General features: G+C 51.6%; 1 protein-coding gene across 20 annotated transcripts in view; it reads left to right on the top strand.

The window, feature by feature from the left end:
- STIM1 (stromal interaction molecule 1) overlaps window positions 1–20581 on the top strand; it is a 201322-nt gene that overhangs the window by 173173 nt on the left and 7568 nt on the right. For 11 of the 20 annotated variants that reach the window (XR_014814225.1, XM_013999088.3, XM_013999103.3 and 8 more), the window contains exons 6-11: window positions 6469–6646; window positions 11381–11558; window positions 17468–17635; window positions 18118–18218; window positions 18653–18888; window positions 20022–20114. Coding sequence is in view for 19 of the 20 variants with exons in the window: in XM_013999088.3 (XP_013854542.1) it covers window positions 6469–6646; window positions 11381–11558; window positions 17468–17635; window positions 18118–18218; window positions 18653–18888; window positions 20022–20114 (954 nt within the window). In the remaining variant the exon portion in view is untranslated. 20 annotated transcript variants of the gene reach the window in all.

Genomic DNA, 20581 nt, shown 5'->3' with positions numbered 1-20581 from the left:
TGGGGACAACTGCTTCCTATGGAGGGTCGTGGATGGGTGAGGCAGCTAAGGCTTTTTTTTTTTTTTTTTTTTTTTTTTGGCTACAACCGCCAGGGAGTAGAGCCCAGTCTGTTTACAAGTTAAACAGACTTCTCAGCCCAGAAGGCTGTATAAATGACAAAAGCCATTCCTAGCACATACTTTGGCAGTAAGGGGCGCGTGGCTCTATCTGCCGGACCCGCGGTTCTGTGGGCAGTGGAGAGGTGGAGGGACCAGGTCGGAGAGGGCATTCCAGAAAGTGATCATGATTTGGAGGCCAGCTGGCACCCTGCACGTTCTCACCATTACCCCTGACTCTGTTCACACGTCAGCATCTCATTTGTTTACACCCTCCTCCTGCGCCTGAAGCCTGATTGTGCTAACAGTTGACCTCATTTTGCTAAAATCTATTTGTAGCACTCAGGCTGGGAATTCTGCCACCCTCTGGCTTCCCAGGTCCTAACCAGCTTCCCCTGGTTAGCGCTGTTCACCTAGCTAGCCATGTCTGTGTTCATGAGAGCACCGTGGTCTCTGTTACCCTGGCTGTTTTTTTTTTTTCTTTTTGTCTTTTTAGGGCCACACCTGTGACATATGGAGGCTAGGGGTTTAATCGGAGCTGTAGCTACCAGCCTATACCACAGCCGCAGCAACACCGGATCCGAGTTGCGTCTCCAACCTACACCACAGCTCACGGCAACGCCGGATCCTTAACCCGCTGATCGAGGCCAGGGATCGAACCTACAACCTCATGGTTCCTGGTTGGATTTGTTTCCGCTGCACCACAATCAGAACTCCTACCCTGGCCCTCCAGTGGTATGAGGTGGGTTGTGAGAGCCGAGCTGGTGCGGGGGTTGTGCAGGACAGCTAGCTTACTCCTCTTGATCCCAGGGGCTGGTATTTTCCTTCCCCATTCATTTTATATCTTGCCCCCCTTTCCTGCTAAAACCTCCCTTTCCTCTTCCCCTTTCCTCTCCTTTCTACCTTTGCTGAGTACCTGCTCCGGTCAGGCTCTAAGCTAAGGATGAGGCTACAGGGATAAATGAATCTCGTGCCCTGGCACCGAGGAACTCGCAGACTACCAGCAGGTGACGGGCAGGAAAGCTCAGAAACACACAGGGCAGCCCTTGAGAGAGCCTGCGTTTTCAGCTGTCAAAGAGTGACTTAGAGGACCCGGTTCAGAGGAGAAGGAATGGGCGCATCTCTGTAGACGCGGGTAGGCTGCTAGAAACTGAGGAATGGCACCGGGATCACGGCAGCAAGAAGTACATCATGAATAAAGCGTGACCAGCCTCTGAATTCCCTTCCCTCTTTCTTTCTGGCTCAGTAGTTTATACATCCTGAATTAGTCAGGTTCTCCAGAGAATCAGAACCAGTAGGCTGGAGTTCCTGTTGTGGTTCAGTAGAAGCAAATCCGACTAGGATCCATGAGGAGGCAGGTTCGATCCCTGGCCTTGCTCAGTGGGTTAAGGATGCGGTGTTGCTGTAGCTGTGGAGGAGGCCAGCGGTTCAACCCCTAGCCTGGGAACTCCATATGCCGTGTGTGCGGCCCTAAAGAATCAAAAAAACAAAACAAAAACAGAACCCATGGGCTCTGTATATCAATATGCATGAGGAAATGTATCGTGAGAATTGACTCATGCAATTATGGAGGCCAAGAAGTCCCACGACCTTCCGTCTTGAGCGGAAGACCCAGGAGAGCCATCGGCGTAGTTCAGTCCGAGTCCGAAGGCCCGAGAACCAGGGAACTGATATGTGAGCCCAGGTCCGAAGGCCGGAGGGTGCGAGTCCCCGTCTGCATCTGGAGACCCGAGAGCCAGGAGTGCTGGGGGAAGAGGGCAGGAGACGATGCCAGGCTGAGAGCGGATTTGCCCTTCCTGCGCCTTTAGTCGCGTTGTGTCCCGTAGCGGCACGTGGACGGCTGGAGATGCCCCCATCAGTGAAGATGACCTTCTTGTGCAGTCTGCCGAGTCAAATGCAGTCTCTTACGGAGACAGCTTTGTAGACACACCCAGAAACAGCGTTTCACCCGCCGTCTGGACGTCCCTTAGCTTAGTCAAGGTGACACATAAAATTAGCCCTCACGGATTCCCCTAGGACTGTGGGGTTTGGCCCTGAGCCCCACCGAAGGGACCTGACAATTCTCATATCTGCTTCTCCAACTCCTCCCTCTTCCTCAAACCCCGCATCCGCATGCTTCACCACCTGTGGGATATGGCCATCCGAGTATTTCCAGACACCTCAAGGCATGCTCATTTACAGCTATGCTTTTTTTGGGTTCCTTCTGTGGCTCATGGAAATTGCAGGATCAAACCTGAGCCACAGCAGTGACAACACAGTTAAATCCTTAGCTGCTGGGCTACCAGGGAACTCCTACACTATGCATTTGATCTCTGTAGTAATTCTGTCATGATGTGTTTTGCAGCTGAAGAAGCTGAAACGCAGACGGGGGAAGTGAATTGCATAACAGGTTGGGGCAGAGGCAGGTGCAGAACCTAGGCTCCCTAATGGTTGACACAAGATGCTCCCTTTGATGAAACAAGAACGTCTCTTTGTGAAGCCTGTCATGTGACCTCAGAGGCCTGGCCCTTTGGCCTTCGGGTCTTCACTGTCCAGAGGGCAGCACCACAGTCAGCTCGCAGCAGGTTGTTTGGCGGGGACACTCAGGCCTTGGAATTCTTGGAGTCACACTCAGCCTAGATCGGGGATAACAAAGCAGGAACAGTACCTGCTGCCTGAGTATGAGGGAGTGGGGTTCAGCAGGACCATGCAGTCAGGCACATCTGGATTGGAATCCTAGCTCTGCCACTTTGTATGGACTTTGGCAATTCAGTGTCCCTACGAAGCCCCAGTCTTCTGGTCTACAGAATGGGTGTGCTCATGCTTACGGACCAGCATGCCCCCCTTAAGAACTTTGGGGCCTTGGAGGCCACAGGAGGAGGGGGCTGGGTGCCTGGGGTCATGTGCGAACAGAGCGCCTTTGGCATTTGCTGAGAACGTGAGGGGGGGGGTGCTGGACGTGAGAAACCCTGGGAAGCCAACAGTTGTGAGGGTTGTAATGTGAATATACATGCCTGACACATTTTGTATTTTCTCTGTTTCTCTTCCTTACGTGGATTAAGGAGAGGGCGATGTCACGCTTGTGGCTTATCAGTTAAGATTCAGTCCCACAAATAGGTACTGAGGCCCTTCTGTGTGCCGGTCGCTGCAGACAAGTGATGACCAGTCGGGGCACAGAGTAAATCAGCCAGGTTGGACTGACTGCCCTCTCCCCGCAAGCCTGGTAGCTCCTGGGTATCTGAGCTTCAGCTATGAATTTGATGAGGCAGGGGACATATGGGCTGGATTTTTTTTGTTTGTTTTGTTTGTTTGTTTGTTTGTTTGCCTTTTCTAGGGCCGCTCCCGCAGCATATGGAGGTTCCCAGGCTAGGGGTCGAATCGGAGCTGTAGCCGCCGGCCTACGCCAAAGCCACAGCAACGCCAAATATGAGCTGAGTCTGCAACCTACACCACAGCTCACGGCAATGCCAGATCTTTAACCCACTGAGCAAGGCCAGGGACCGAACCTGCAACCTCATGGTTCCTAGTCAGATTCGTTAACCACTGCGCCACGATGGGAACTCCGGGCTGGATGCTTTTATATAAGTGGAGTCAAAACTGGCTGAAGAGCTCCAGAGGGTACTGATAGGTAGAACAGTGTTACCTTAGCGGATGGTGACTGATAGAGCTTTTTCTTGTCCTTGCTCATTGAGTATTTTTATTCATAAATTGGATGGGAATATAAAGCTGGAAAAAAAATATAGGATCTTGTTCCAAATCAGTCTGGACAGGGTAGAACGAGGGACTGAACAGAACAGAGAGGCGCTGATCTGCACACCCCCCCCTTAAGAACGTGGGGCCTTGGAGGCAACAGGAGGGGCTGGTGCCTGGGGTCACGTGTGAACAGAGCACCTTTGACATGTGCTGAGAACCTGAAGCGGGGATGTTGGACGTGAGAAACCCTGGGAAGCCAGGATGAAAAGTCCTTAAACAGGGGAGATGCACTGCACCCCAGCCTTTGGAAGAGGCCGAATAGGAGGGTTCCAGAAGGGAAGGAAGCTGACTGTGCTGCAGAGATACTGCCTCCTGGGACCTAAAGGGCAGGAGAGGGGGACTCGAGTATGGCTGCAAGTGTAGCCTGGCCCGGAGGCTAGAGGACGGCCGCTGGAGGCCCCTCCGTTTTCTCTGATGTACACGTGTCAAGGACACGGCCACACCCTGGACCGGGTAATGCCCCTCCCTCCCCCTTTATTTATTTATTTATTTACTTATTTATTTATTTATTTATTTATTTATTTATTTATTTATTTATTTATTTTCTTATGGCTGCTCCTGCAGCATATGGAAGTTCCCAGGCCAGGGAGAGAACCTAAGACGCAGCTGTGACCTGCATCACAGCTGTGGCAATGCCGGATCCTTTAACTCAATGCTCTGAGCTGGGGATTGAACCCGCGCCTCCGCAGCAAACGAGGCCTCTGCAGTTGGATTCTCAACTCACCATATCGGAGTGGGAACTTGTGCGCTCACCTGTCTTGGGTCGCACCCCATCCCTGCTTCCTGCTGCTCAGCCTTTCGGGGAGGAGCTGTGAAGAGCCTTTCAGTGAGGGCCTTTTTGCCAAACTGGGCCTCGGCTTCATGCAGTGGAATTCCAGTTACCTGTGTCTCTTCCAATTGCCTAGACCCTTTCTCAACCTGCTGGCTCCACGGGGTCCTTTCGGGTTCCTCTCAGCCCCCCTTCCTTTCCAGGCACCAATACCCCGTCAGTGCTGCCAGCTCCCTCCCCAACCCAGGTGAGAGCCGCACTGGGCAGCAGCACATTCCCTCGTTCCCTTGGCGGGGGCTCCACGGAGCCACTGCTGCTCTGTTTCAAGTGCAGGGCTGTGCAGGCAGGGCCTGCGGTACCAGTCTTGTCTGTTCATGGTGTCTCTCCCAGGCTCCTGGGCTGTGGCCCTGGGCCCAATCTCAGGCCCCAGGACTGCCCCTCTTCGGGCTGGCCCGGTTCTTAGCACAAGGCTTTGGCTCGTGTCTGGTGTTACTCCTTGCAGAGCGTCTCAGTTTTGCTCTGGAGCCTGAGCATTGATTTGAACCCCAGTGGTGGCCCGGGCCCTGGCACTTCACCAGATTGCTGCCAGGCTTTCTCTAAAGGTGGATCTGTCCCTAGATTCTGGCACATGTAATTTCTTCTATGTTCCTTCTCTCTCTTTTCCATTTGGCACCGATATTTAAAAACAAAATTTATTAGGGTATAGTTGATTTATAATGTTGTGCCAATTTCTGCTGTACAGGAAAGCAAGCCAGTCCTATGTGAATATACATTCCCTTCCTTATATTATCATCCATCATGATCTATCCCAAGACACTGGATATGGTTCCCTGTGCTGTACAGTAGGACCTCACCGCTTAGCCGTCCTAAATGTAGTAGTTTGCAGCTACTTTCCCCAGACTCCCGGCCCATCCCACTCCTTCGTCCCTCCCCCTTGGCACCCACACGTCTGTTCTCTCTGTCTGTGAGTCTGTTTCTATTTTCTAGGTTGGCTCATGTGTGCAATATTTTAGATTCCACATATAAGTGATATCATATGGTATTTGTCTTTCTCTGTCTGACTGACTTTACTTAGTATATAATCTCTAGTTACACAGATGCTGCAAATGGCATTATTTCGCTCTTTTTTATGGCTGAGTAATACTCCGTTGTGCATACATACCACATCTTCTCAAATCCAATTATCTGTCAATGAACATTTAGGCTGTTTCCATGTCTTGGCTTGGCACCAATATGTTAACATCAGATCTTAAGGGGCCACCAGAGCTACAAGACAGAGAAAGCAATTCTTCAATGGCTAGTGTAGCTGCCATAAGAAGCACTGGTTATTTCTGTGTCTCCTGGTAAATTCGGAGATAGTCTCTCAGTTGTGTACCAGTCTCTTAATGTGCCTTCTGCTCTGCCTGGTCTCTGGGTGGAGCCGCAGCCTGAAGTGCTCTCCATAAATGAGCCTTGCAGACCCTTACCTGCTCTGGGCTTTGTGACACTAATGACACTGCTCTAAGCTCTAATGACACTGCTTTGTACCCTTCTCCCTCCTGGAGCACCTGCCATTGCTTACCTTGTAGGGCAGAGGCCACCACCCTCTGGGCCCATGGCCTCGTCACAGCCCAGTCTGGGCTGTGTTGAGAAGGCACTCGTTCTCTCCACTGCATGTTAGGAAACTGTGTCCAGGAAGCTTTCTGTATGGCTCCGAGGTCTCTGATCATGTCCAGACGGGCCTTGACTTAGCCGAGACAGCGGCACAGGGGTGGCGAGGGTGTATCTGAGAAGAGAAGCACATTCCTCCCGAGGGGGCGGGCTCCATGGAGGGGCGCAGCGGAGGCCCCTCCAGGCACCGGACTCATCGTCGCTCCCTCCCTGACTCGCAGTGACGCGCCACAACCACCTCAAGGACTTCATGCTGGTGGTGTCCATCGTCATTGGCGTGGGCGGCTGCTGGTTTGCCTACATCCAGAACCGATACTCCAAGGAGCACATGAAGAAGATGATGAAGGACCTGGAGGGCTTACACCGAGCCGAGCAGAGTCTGCACGACCTGCAGGAAAGGTAAGGCCCTGCCCTGTCTCCCCAGCCCTGGTGCTGCCAGCTCTTGGGAGCCTCCCGTTTCCACCTGGGCCGTGGGCGGCCCGGCCTCTGAGACTCTGCTGCCTGGCTGCCCGGGCTGTGTCATCCGCACACAACCGCATCTGAGCCTTCGTTCCTGCCATTCCCGGCGCCCAGGCAAGTCTTCCTCCCAGGGCACAAGCGGATTGCTGTCTTCTCTCCCTCAGAGCTTCAGGGGGAGCACAGACGGGGAGCTGTCAGCAGCCTCAAGCTTTCCTGGCTGAATGGCTTGTTCGGGGCCGTTCTGTTCTCCATCTTCCTCTGGCCTGCTTCCTGTGGCCTGCGGAAGTTCCTGGGCCGGGACTGAACCCGAGCCACAGCAGGGACAATATCGGATCCTTAGCTGCTAGGCCACCAGGGAATTCCTTAAGGAACTGTCTTCACTGTTCCCTGAAGAAACCTCCCAAATCTGTCTTCCTGATACCTGCACTGCTTTCTTGTATAGAATCTAAATCTCAAAAGTACTCACTTGTTGTATGACTTTGGGTAAATGCCTATTATTTATTTATTCATTCATTCGTTTATTTTTTTATTCATTTACTTATTTGCTCTTTAGGGCTGCACCTGCGGCACATGGAGGTTCCCAGGCTAGGGGTCGAATCGGAGCTACAGCCACAGCAACGCGGGATCCGAGCCGCATCTGTGACCTACACCACAGCTCACGGCAACACCAGATCCTTAACCCACTGAGCGAGGCCAGGGATCGAACCCACAACCTCGTGGTTCCCAGTCGGATTTGTGTCCACTGTTCACGATGGGAACGCCTCCCTTTCCTTTATAGGACTTATTTCCTCCCCAGTACTGCAAAGGGCTTGAACTAGGTGATTACCGAGGCCTTCTAGCTCTGATGGTTTGAGATTCTGCTTGACTAAAACTGGCTTAAAACAACTATTGTAGAAGATCTTGCTGTGAAGAGAAGGCGCCAGTCAGTCAGCCAAGCTCAGTGCTTCTTGACACCTAGGAACCAGCTCTGCGCAGGGAGCTGTGAGGAAGCCAGGGCTCCTGGGGCCGCAGCGCGCCCCCCTCAGAAGGAGCAGTGACTCAGTGCCAGCTTAGAGGAGACAGGTCCAAGGACGGGACGGGCACACAGGCAGGAGATGAGTAGGTGTGGTGTGTGAGGAGGTGGCCCTGAAAGGTGACTGGGAAAAAGATGGACAGGAAAGATGAAATTTGGTAGTTCAGGTGGATATATAGAGCGAGGCCCGCGCCCTGGGCCCTAAGGCTCACAGAGAGAAGGTGAGTAGGGTGCAAGAGGCATTTGAGAGTCCGAGCAGGTGTTTGGCTTTTTTGCTTTGGTTTGGTTTTGAGAAAAGGAGAGGCCTACTTCAGGACTGTCTTTTAGACAGTGGAGAAGTCTTTTCAGGAGTCCATGTAAGAGGAAATGGGATCTGGCTCTTTTGTGTTCTTTTTAAATGGTAGATACTATTTTCTTTGGAGGGATGGGGAACGGACGTCTTCAGCCAGGTATTGTTGAACGCCTTTGTTTTTCATCACCACGACCCTGTTCGGTAGGTACTGTACCTCGACTGTAGAGCTGAGGAAGTGAAGCCTCAGAGAGGGTGAGTGCCTTCTCTGGGGTCACACATCACGAAGCTAGGAGTGTTGACACCCTCAGCCTGCTGCCTCCGTAAAGGCAGCCCGAGCAGATTCATTTCGGCGGGCTGAGCTTGGGGGGGCCAGAGGAGTTTTATCTTTGAGCCGATTCCTGGCTACTTTGCTGGGCCCCTTATTCCTGGGCCCTCTTCCAGCTGGGGGCTAAATGCTGTTGTGTGGGCCGTCCCCATTCTTCACTTGTCTGAAAAGCATGTACTGTTTTCATTCCAAAGGCAAAGAATCTAGGCAGGAGACATTCCAAGTTTGGGGATAAAACTAAGCTCCCCGCCCTCCCTGCTCCCCAAGGCCTCCAGAGCGAAAGGACCTGTGGCCCTTGGAGAAGTGAATGTACACACCTGCCCAGGGCCAGCCTTGCACCCGTGCACACGCACACCCTCTGACGGACGGTGTCCAGAGCCCACGTGCCTCTTGTCCCTCCTGGCTCAGCAGGCCTACACTGCCGGCCACTATGGTTTTTTTTAATAGAGTTCCTGATATTTCGGATGACTACATATCATGCTACATGTGCATTCCAGCTAGGATTTCATTTGGTTCAAGATAAGTCTTTGAAGCAGGGAGGAATTTTGATTCCCACTTGAAAATGAAGAAATAGGCCTTGTCCAGGGAAGAGACCTGTCCATAGTCACACAGCTCCTTAGAGGCAGGGCTCGCAGTCAGGCCGCCTAGTTTTCTTACTCGTATGTGCCGTCAAGGTGCTCAGTCTTCTGTTGAGGCGGCGGCGCGGGGCAAGCTTTCAGTGTACGTATGTTTGCTCATTTCTGCGCCCAATAGCAGTTACGGATGCTCATCTCTATAGATGCTGTTAAGACTCTAATAAACGTGGGTCAGTTTAGATTCTGCTTTAAAGAGCTCCCGATTGTACAGAGAAGACAGGCATATTATAGGCTTTTTGGAAGAGGCTGCTTTCGGAGGAGACTGTTCGGTGGAGAACTGAATCTGTAATGGTGTAATTTCAAGCAGTCGGGTCAGGGACTGACTGTTCAGTGAGAGAAGGAGATGGGCCTGGAAATGGCGCCTCTGGTTTGTTTTCACTGTGCCTCTAGCGCCACCTGCTGTGCACATATGGGGGGGGGAAGTGGGGGGGTAAAGTCCTTGCGGCTCCAGGGGCCGGAGACTGCGAGTTGTCAGCAGTAAGCTTGCAGCCTAGATGTTTTTCCTCTTGTCACCACATCTTTTGAGGCTTTGGTCACCGACACATCCGGGCTTGGGATTTTTCAGAGGTTTAGTTCAGTTTCTGCCTCTTCTGTTTCACCCACGGGATTAACTCACTCGTCAGTGCTCTTCTTTCTGGACTGCTCTTGTTCTACAGCCTGGCCTTCCTCTTCTGTAGCTCAGGGCGAAGCCGTATGTCACTTGTCTTCCTCATCATCCTTTTCCCTTCCCATCCTGGTCCCCTGGTCGCGTGGTAGTTACGAGGGTAGGAAGAGCTGACAGTGGCTAGGTCCTTTCCCTCTCCTGGAGGAAGGAGCAAACTCACTTTTTCTGCTGAGTCCGCCCAGGCCGTCCTGTGCCCTGAGTCCTTCCAGGCAGAGTCTGTCACCCCATCCTTTGGGCCTATCCAACCCCTTGTGTGTCTCTCTATTATAGAACCTGTCACACTGTGTGCCGCTGACTGTTTACGTGTCTTTATTGGACTAAATCCTGACTACCGGAGTTCCCGTCGTGGTGCAGTGGTTAACGAATCCCACTAGGAACCATGAGGTTGCAGGTTCGATCCCTGGCCTTGCTCAGTGGGTTAAGGATCCAGCATTGCTGTGGCTGTGGTGTAGGTGGCTACAGCTCCGATTGGACCCCTAACCTGGGAACCTCCATATGCTGTGGGAGCGGCCCTAGAAAAGGCAAAACAGACAAAAATAAACAAATAAATAAATCCTGACTACCTCAGTGGCACTGACGGTTTTCTCATTCGCGTCAGTATATCTAGGGCTCAGCCCTGGACTTGTCATTTTGTGAACCCCCTTAAGTACTTGGGAATGAGTGGAAGGATGCCTGACTGAATGAACATAGATGGGTCTGTGGAGGAAGCTTGGTTGGATGCGTTGAGTTTTTTTTTTTTTTTTTTTTTCCAGTGAGCAGAGGGAATGCGTGGGTGGGTACAAGGGTATTTTCGTTATAACTGAGGCCCCTGAGCTCTTGCCCACCATGGAAGATACTTAGGAAGGGAGCTAAGGGCTGGGAGCAACAGGGGGCCCTTCCAAGCCCTGCCCAGCCCCTTTGGCATGAATTTCATTTTTCTGGGCTTCTGAGCACAGGTCCTCAGGAGTCCAAGAGGTACAGCTCAGTCGTTCCTTCCTCCCCTTCCCAAATCTCTCCGCTACTGCCACCCCAGTCGTGTCTCAGCCATTGGGCTTTCTCTGGGCCTTTGGTCTGGCTTGCAGGGTATCCTACATTTATTGCACCTTCCAGATACCTGAGTGTAAGGGGAATGGTTATGAGCTTTGAGGTCGAACGGATGGGAATTCCAGTCTCAGCTCCACCTGCCGTTAATGCCCCTCATGTCCCTACCTGTCCCAGGCTGATAGTGATACAGTCTGTCATTATCTGCAGAGAGGACAAATGTGAAATACCCCCCAAAACTAGTAGTTATGATCTTAGTATGTGAGACACCATAGAAAGAAGGATTCAGATACCCAGGAATCTAGCTTCGTAGCCTTCATTACCGACAAAATGATGGCCAACCTGAGAATTAGGGTAATGGGAGTTCCCATCATGGCTCGGTGGTTAATGAACCTGACTGGCATCATGAGGACTCGGTTTGATCCCTGGCCTCACTCAGTGGGTTAAGGATCCGGCGTTGCTGTGAGCTGTGGTGTAGATCGCTGATGCAGCTCAGATCCCCCATGGCTCAGGCATAGGCCGGTGGCTACAGCTCCAATTGGACCCCTAGCCTGGGAGCCTCCATATGCTGTGGGTGTGGCCCTAAAAGGCCAAAAAAAAAAATTACGGTAATGACGATGGATTCTGAGCGCTGGAGCCCTCGTTTTCCTCTTCAATGCCACGGCTCATGGCGGGGCGGCTGGTGCCCCCTCCCTGGCCTTCTCCAGCTGCCTGCCTCGTCCCCAGGCTGCACAAGGCCCAGGAGGAGCACCGCACAGTGGAGGTGGAGAAGGTGCACCTGGAGAAGAAGCTGCGTGACGAGATCAACCTTGCCAAGCAGGAAGCCCAGCGGCTGAAGGAGCTGCGGGAGGGTACGGAGAACGAGCGGAGCCGCCAGAAGTATGCGGAGGAGGAGCTGGAACAGGTGGGAGAGTGCGGAGCCCCCTGGGGGCGGGGCCACGGGGCGGGGCCAGAGGTCACGTGGGAGGAACGCAGCGGGCTCCGAGAGTACCTTTGGGTCACCAGACTCTTACTCGCAAGCGCGGTGGAAACGTTGCAAAAAACGGTCACCGTGGTTGTCAAAGAACAGCGACTAACAGATGGTACTAGTTATTTTGTCCCTTTTTAGTTGAGGTATTTACATCAAGTATGCAAATCAAAAGTATACAGCCGACAAGCCCTTACCCGTGCGTGTACTTGTGTCGCCACCATCCGGATCAAGAGCCAGGATCTTTTAAGCGCTGAGAAAGCTCACTTTTGCCTCCTCCTCTTTTCAGTATTCTTCCCAGAGGGAAACTATGGTCGGAAACGCTAAGCCAAATTAGTTTACCTGATTTTTTTTTTTTTTTAATCTTCCCATGTGTTTATTTTGGATTTGGGTTTCTTTTTCTTTTTCCTTTTTTTCTTTTTTGCTTTTTAGGGCCTCACCCGCAGCATATGGAGGTTCCCAGACTAGGGGTCAAATCTGAGCTACAGCTGCCAGCCTACACCACAGCCACAGCAACACAGGATCCGAGCCGCGTCTGCAACCTACACCACAGTTTACAGCCACACCAGATCTTTAACCCACTGTTCGAGGCCAGGGATGGAACCCACAACCTCATGGTTCCTAGTCGGATTCATTTCCACTGTGCCACGACAGGAACTCCAAAGAGAAGTTCTTGATTTTAATGAAGTCCAATTAATCTTTTTTTATGGTTGGTGCTTTTTGTGGCCTGTTTAAAAATCTTTCCCTAACTCCAAGATATTTTCCTAACTTTTCTTCTGAAAGTTTTACTCTTTTACTTTTCACATTTAGGGATATGGTTTATTTCAAACTAACGTTTGTGTGTGAGATGAGGTAGGAGATGAAGGTTTTTTCCCCAGGCAGATACTCGATTCTCTTCTCTGGTGTGTCTGTCTGTCTCTTTACCCACGTCTCTCACAACAAGTCTTGGTATGTGATGGTGTTCGCTCCTCCAGCTTTGTTCTTCTGTGAGATGCCCGTGGCCATTCTGGGTTCTTCGCCTTCCCAGGTCGGCTTGTCACCCTGTTACACATGCTCCCCTGGGACTGCTACTATTTTTACATTGAATCTATAGATTAGCGGAGGAGAAAACGAACATTTTCAATAATTATTCTAACTCGGGAGCATTGTTTATCCTGTCATCTAGTTAGGTCTTTTAAAGTTTCTCTCAATAATGTTTTGTAGTATTTAGTGTGGAAGTCTTGCCCTTAAAAAAAATTTTTTTTTTAAAATTGCTCTTATTTTTCTCGTTTCCTGAGATAGAAGATTAGGTTATAGATTTTAAACCTTTAATCTTTTATAATACATACCTTTAGAGCTATAAATTTCCAAGTCAGCACTGCTTTAGCTGCATTGCCTAAGTTTTAATATTTTAATTTTCACTGTCATTCAGTTCACAATGTTTTCTAATTTCTATTGGAATTTCCTTTTTGACCTGTGGTTATTTAGAAGTGTGTTGCCTAATTTTCAAATACTTGGGAACTTTGCTATTTATCTTTCTCATTGATTTCCACTTTAAATTTTTCTGTGGTCAAAGAACATGTGCTGTATGGTTTCAGCCCTTTGTTGAGCCTTGGTCAATGTAAACAAACTGCACAATACAGTTGAAAGGCAAGGAGTGTCTGTGGATAAAAAACAAAACCCAACTATTTGCTGTTTGCAAAAGGTACACTTTAAATAGAAGCATACAAAACGGTTAAAAGTAAAGAATGACAAACTGTTACACTTAGAATGGATAAGCCATGAGGTCCTATTGTATTCCCCGGGGAACTGTATTCAGTCTCTTGGGATAGACCGTGGGTGACGATAATATAAGAAAGGAGATTTTCAGATATATAAGTATGACTGGGTCACTTTGCTGTACAGCAGAAATTGGCACGTTATAAATCAACTACTTTAATTTTAAAAATGGAAGAAAAACGTAAAAGATGAGAAAAGATATACAATAAACACTAAGCAAAATAAAGCAGCGGTAGCAGTATATTAATATCAGACAAAGTAGACTTTAGAGAAATATGTATTAATAGAGATAAAAACAGACGTATATATTGGAGTTCCCGTTGTGGCACAGCAGAAACTAATCTGACTAGCATCCGTGAGGACACAGGGTCGATCCCTGACCTTGCTCAGTGGGTTAAGGACCCGGCGTTTCCTGTGAGCTGTGGTGTAGGTCGCAGACGTGGCTTGGATCTTGCATGGCTGTGGCTGTGGCGTAGGCTGGCAGCTACAGCTCTGATTCCACCCCTAGCCTGGGAACTTCCTTATGCCACAGGTATGACCTAAAAAAAAAAGACAAAACAAAAACAAAAACAAAAAAAACCCCAGTAATATATAACAACCCTTAATTTGGATACACCTAATATTATAGTTAAAAAACACGTGTACATATAAAGCAAAAGTTGAAAAAACTAAAAGGACAGTAAACAAATTCATAATCAAAGTTAAGAGACTTTACGTGCCTCTCTCAATAATAAGCCGCCAAAACTATGGGTAAGGATACAAAGCATTTAAACGTGACTCATCCGTTTGACCTGGTCCATGCACACAGAGCACCCTCCCCGACAGCTCAGCTCGGGACACGCACTCTCTGCGGGGCTCCACGGTGCTTCTGCTCCGTTTCCTCCTCCCCTTCTCGGAATCCAGTGTGTAGGCGAGGCCTTTTAACTCTTTTCCACGTGTCTCTTATGTTTAGTTGTGTTCTTTTTTTTCTCTCTATGCTTTGGTTTGGTCATTATATGTATTTCAGAATAGTAAATTTTGTTTTTTAACAGCAAAGTATAGTGATTTATCTTGGGCATTGTGTTTAATATGCATAGGTAGTTAATAAGGGTGGAGAAGGAAGGAGAAATTGAGCCTGGTGTTGTTTGGTGACTTTATATTGACCTGAGTTCCCTAGTCCTGTGCCCTGCTGTGAACATTGTCCTCGTCAACCCATTCAGGGGAATCCTGCTCTCAGATAATGGATTTTTCTCGAATGCCTATTTCACTCTTTGTAGATTCTTGTCCCCTGTCCAGAGGTTCCCTGTTTTCATGTTTTGTGTCCATCTTTTCTCATATTTTCTTTAACATTTCAATCATAGTTGTTGTAAAGTCAACATCTGGATCATGTGTGGGACTGCTTATTTTTCCTCTTGATTATTGCTTATATTTTCCTGCCTCTTCTCATGTCTAGTAATTTATTTTTTATTTTATTTTTATTTTTGGCCGTGCCCATGGCGTATGGAAGTTCCCAGGCCAGGGGTTGAACCTGTGCCACAGCAGCGACCTGAGCTGCTGCAGTGACAGCACTGGATCCTTAACCCACTCACAAGGGAACTCCTGCAGTAATTTGTTTTTATTAAAAGCTGGACAGTGTGGAGTTCCCGTCATGGTTCGGTGGTTAATGAATCCGACTAGAAACCATGAGGTTGGGGGTTCAATCCCTGGCCTTGCTCAGTGGGTGAAGGATCCGGCGTTGCCGTGAGCTGTGGTGTAGATTGCAGATGTGGCTCGAATCCCGAGTTGCTACAGCTCCGATTCGACCCCTAGCCTGGGAACCTCCACATGCCGTGGGAGCGGCTCTAGAAAAGGTAAAAAGACAAAAATAAAAAATAGTAGAGGCTCCAGATGATTTTATCTCCCATAGATGCAGGGTTCCATGAGGCATGTCATGGCTCTGAGGACCTCAAGCCAACGAGAGACTAAGCTATGTTGGAACTGGGCTGTAGTTTAGTAGGACTTGGTCCAGGGCTCACTTGTCCAAGTTTCTCAGGGCTGCTCTTTCCTTTTTACTGAGCTCTCCTGGGTTTCTTTCTCCTTGGCCCTGAAAGACTATGAGAGATTCATGTCTGCCCCTTGGAGGTTTTTAATTTAGCTCTTTGGCCTTCTCCTCCTCAGAGCTTCAGTGCTTTGCAGCTCTCTTGAGGGTAGCACTGGCCGTGTGTTTGAGTCAGGTCCCCTCCTCCTTGCAGTGCTTTGTCTCCTAGGTGTGGTGACATCATGGGAGATTTCATGCCCCTCTTAGCTACCTATTCTGCACAGCTGCAGGGCGCAGGAAATGCTCCGTAGAGAAAACAAGTGTGTCTGTGTCTGTCTCTGCCTCAGCTCTCCCCCATTCCCTGCTTTGCAGTCGTTTCTGTCCTTCTCACGCAGCTTTTAAGCCTGTTTGGCCAGCCCTCTGCGGGCCGCCCCGACCCCCGCGCTTCTCCGCGGGCTCTCTCTTCGCCTTCTCCCTCCTTCCTCCCCTTCTCAGCCCACCACCCCATTCCTTCAACTGCCTTTAAGGAGAACGAACGATCCTACATTTTCAGACTGGGTGTGTTCGTCTCCGAGGCACCTGCTCCTCATTTTAAGTCTCTAAAGCCAGGAGCGGGCCATTTTATGGTTTCTTTTTCAAGGAGCAGAAACCACGTGGTCCTCTCGTTGGCTCTCAGAGGATGAGTGAAGGTGTTCTGACCTGAGTTGAGGCTGAAGGGAGGACCTCGGGCCTGCTCTGGGTACTTCCCTCTCCTACTGGCTGAAGTTGGCCGGGTGACCGCTTTCAGCCCTTTTTCTCTGGGGCTCTGGCCAGCTGAAGGTCCGCATCCGGCCAGGGGAGGTGGGGAGCATTGGTCCTGGCAGCCTGGGTGAGATCGCAGAGAATCGCTGCATGTAATGGACTCTGTGTGTGTCTTCAGACCTTTCATGCCCAAGTGCTTTGGGATGGTGTGGCTTCCCTGTGTGCTTCTTGCTGAGAAGTCAGCGCAGAGGGGCTGCTTACACATTGGGCCCTCCGTCTGTTGGCCTGTATTGGCAATGCCCACGTTAAGTGTCAGCTCGCTTGCTGTTTTCCTGCCCTGGAGAGAGTTCCTTCACAGCCTGCCTGCCCTGCTCAGTGGGAGAATCACAAAGTCTCTGGGCTAGAGGAGACTTTGGAAAGCATTCAGGCCAACCCCCCTCTGGAGTAGCCGTTGTTTTTAAGGTCCTTCTGACGTGAGGTTTTTATATACCTCCCATGATGGGGAGCTCACGCCCTCTTGAGATCACCCCTTCATTTACAGTGTGGATTTGCGTGAGAGAAAGCCTTTTACTGAAGTGGGATCTTCTGTATGAAGGACGTGGTCGCAGAGCCAGCTGAGTAGTGGACCAAAGACCAGATCAGCTTTCCAGACTCCCAAACAAGTGCTTTTCCTGCCGCATTGTGATGTCTTGAGCCCAAGAATAGGCCCCAACTCTCAGAAAGAACATGGGTCATTGCGGTGACATATACCTCTGGAGAGCAGGGAAGATTTCTGAGATTGGCTCTTTGACCAGGAGAGGCAGCTAAAATGTGGGCAAAGAATGTCCTAGTCTGGCAGAAAAAAAAAACAACAAAAAAACTCCATTTGAGTTCTGGTTGACACTACTGACTGTGTGACCTTGAGTAGGTTACTTTTCTTCTGTGAACTTGCTTTTTCTTTTCTTTTCTTCTTTTTTCATCTTTTTTTTGGGCCACACTCGCGGCATATGGAGGTTCCCAGGCTAGGGGTCAAATCGGAGCTGTAGCCACCGGCCTACACCAGGGCCACGAGGGATCCAAACCGCGTCTGCGACCTACACCACAGCTCACAGCAACGCCGGATCCTTAACCCACCGAGCGAGGCCAGGGATCGAACCCACAACCTCACGGTTCCCAGTCAGATTCGTTTCCCCTGCACCACGACAGGAACTCCTGCTTTTTCATATATAAAGCATAGAGGGTAGTCTTTGCCGTTTCTCCCGCTTGGGGGAGTTGTAGAGCTCACAGGAGATAAGAGAACCCTGAAGCCGCAGACAGAGGCTTTGGAGGGGGTCTTGGTGGTAGTGAGTGCTGCCCGTGCCCTTGGCTGCAGGTCCGGGAGGCCCTGAGGAAAGCGGAGAAGGAGCTGGAGTCTCACAGCGCGTGGTACGCCCCGGAGGCCCTGCAGAAGTGGCTGCAGCTGACGCACGAGGTGGAGGTGCAGTACTACAACATCAAGAAGCAGAACGCCGAGAAGCAGCTGCTGGTGGCCAAGGAGGGGGTGAGCCCTGCCCTTCGGCCGCCCTCCGCCCCGGCCCGCGCCCCGTCCTTCCAGCCACCCTTCTTCCTCGTCGCTGCCTCTCCCGGTCTGAGCCTTCCGGGTGTGGGCTTCTTCCCCTCATGTTGCAGCTCCTAATAATGTCCTCAAGCCCCCGGAGGAGGGGGTGTGGCTGGGGGTCCCTCGCACCTGCTTTCCGGGAAGCAAGTGGAGGCAGGTGGCAGGACGGCCCTGCCGGCCCTGGACGGCCTGGGGGCAGGATCCTCCTGGGGCCAGGGTACGGCCGGGGGCTCCCTTTGCTCGTCTCGTTCCCTCTCTCTTCTGCCTTCTCCTACCTTTTTCTCCTCCCTTTCCCTTTTTCTTCTCCTTTCTCTTGTGCAGCCTAAGCTGTGCTAGGAGCAGGGGACCCAGCCACAGAAAGGCATTTCTCATTTTTCCAACTGTTAATGCCTACTCTTTTGAAGCTGTGGGCCTCATCTTTGCAGGCTGAGAAGATAAAAAAGAAGAGAAACACACTCTTTGGCACCTTCCACGTGGCCCACAGCTCTTCGCTGGACGATGTGGATCATAAAATCCTAACAGCTAAGTAAGTGGCACCTGGGGTCCAGATCGGTGATGTCAGCCCATCTTCAGAGTGTGAGGGTGTCCAGGGCCTCCAGCCCAATCCTGCTTCTTTGCTGGTAGAGGTACAGCTCTGGGCTCCTGCCGCAACCCTTCCCTACCTGCACCTTGTTCTTAAGTTTATGATTTAGTTGCGTTTCTTTCTTTTTCTTTTTTTTCTTTTTCTTTTTTGGTTTGGCTGTGCCTGCAGCATGTGGAAGTTCCGGGGCCAGGAATCAAACCCACACCACTGCAGTGATCAACACTGGATCCCTAACCCCTGCACCACAAGGGAGCCCCTAATCGATCGTGATTCTTACTCACGCATACCCCCCCGCCAGCGTGCTCCTCAGAGAAGAGTCTCGTCCCGTCGGGGCGCACCCCCAGCCCGTGCCGTCATCCTCTTTCCTCTGTCTCCAGGCAAGCTTTGAGCGAGGTGACAGCAGCGCTGCGGGAGCGCCTCCACCGCTGGCAGCAGATAGAGATCCTGTGCGGCTTCCAGATCGTCAATAACCCCGGCATCCACTCCCTGGTGGCTGCCCTGAACATAGACCCCAGCTGGATGGGCAGCACGCGCCCCAGCCCGGCCCACTTCATCATGACGGACGACGTGGACGACATGGATGAGGAGATTGTGTCGCCCTTGTCCATGCAGTGTAGGTGACCCCTCGCGGGGCGGCTGAGGGAGGGGCCCCGGGTGTGCGCCCTTGAGCAGCGTGCGGGGCGGGTCCCAAGGAAGGTGATTCCACTCATGACGCTGGTTGCGAAAGCCCGACTGGCATCAGGACGTGTCTTTACAGTCGTCCTGTCCCGTGGGTGGGTTTCCTGGCCCTACGCTCCGTCTGCCCTGCGGGTCTGCTGTGTTAAGCGTGTCTCTGTGCTTTTTTAATCCCTTTATTCTCCTTGGTCCTCCCGCCCGCCCATCTACCTGTGTACAAATAACCTCCGTGAGTGGCTCGTAATATAAAAATGGCTTCATTTTGACTCCTTGTTGCTTTTGTCTGTGGTAATTTTGCATTCCTTGTTTGTAACTGCTGGAGGGGATGAATGGAGCCATGTCCCCCTCTGCTTGTGTGCGCGAGGCCGCAGGAAGCAGTGTCCCTGGCGGGCGGGCGGGCGTCCTGTCCCGGAGGGTCTCCTGCACAAGCGTATCTGGCTCCAGCTCGACCGCGGGGTCTCCCCACCGTCTGCCCAGGGGCTTCCCTCTCCCTTTTCTCCCTGTGAGTGGCGAGTGGCGGGGCTGAGTGGAGCGGAGTTGAGAGGGCCACTGCTCCGTGGGACTTCCTCGGTGAAGGAAGGGGCCTCGCCCTTACTGGCCCATTTGAATTCTTCTCTGGACCCGAGGCTGTTTTAGAGAAGTAGAATAGCCTTGTATGGAGAAGCTCTTGTCCTGAGCCCGTACCCCCTGAGTGCAGAGGGGATGGCAGGAAGCTGGCCGGGGTTAGGGGCTCACTTCTAGAAAACCAGATTCCTCGGCAGGCTGATTCCAGCTCCGGACAGGATTTATTTGTAAACATCTTCGGGATAGTCTACCCCGGGCCAAGCTGCTTTTTCTCCCCTGGGTGGTATCTGGCAGGGCTTTATCAAAGGTCCAGCAAGGTTCGGATCCCTGGCAGGTGGAGCTTGGTCCCGTGAAGGCTCCTGTGCTCTCCGGGTTGGGAGGGATGGGCATTAGCTCTGAGCCCCCCAGCCCTTGCCCCCCAGCCCTTCCCTCCTCCACCGAGGCGCAGGGTGAAGCCCTTGGTAAATCAGATTCTCTTCTCCTTTTGGCCTGGCTGTTGGACCCTAGATGCTGCCTGGTTGATGGGGCGTAGGTTCAGTGACCGCTCTCTCTGCTCAGCATCCGCCGGCTCGGATGATCAGTCCCTCTGGAAATACCCGGGTTCGAGGAGCCCCTTTGGGGCTTTTGTTTTTCCGACTTTGGGGACTAAACCAGCACTCCCACCCCACGGGCCCTCGTCCTGCCTGCGTCACTCCCTGCCTGCCCCCTCTCTTCTCTCACCATCATCCCTACTAACTTCAGGGAAGGGCCCCGGGGTGAGAAGAATCAGCCCGCACAGCTGAGGCCTGGAGAGAGAACCGCCGTGGTGATGGAAGGCTGGGCTTCTCCTCCGAGCCCAGCTCGAAGGACCAGGATGTCCTGCTGGTCCTTCGAGCGGGGCTGAGACGGAAAGAGGGAAGGAAAGGTCCTGCTCTTTCTCTTTCTGTCCCCTCCTCTCTCCCTCTTCCTTCCCCAGTCCCTGCTTTCTCTTCCATTTCCGCCCCCTTCATGCCTTGGAAGCCCCCAGCCGTGGGGGCCCGCCCTCCCCAGCTCTCCACCACCGTGGAACTGCGCTCTCTCTCCGGTGG

Source organism: Sus scrofa, chromosome 9, assembly GCF_054392235.1.
Source record: "Sus scrofa isolate SSC_HxYL_T2T_F1_AM1 chromosome 9, Sscrofa_HxYL_maternal_Yorkshire_Landrace_v2.0, whole genome shotgun sequence".
Classification (NCBI taxonomy): domain Eukaryota; kingdom Metazoa; phylum Chordata; class Mammalia; order Artiodactyla; family Suidae; genus Sus; species Sus scrofa.
Note: the sequence above shows the minus strand (reverse complement) of the source record. Positions and strands in the feature narration are given on the sequence as shown.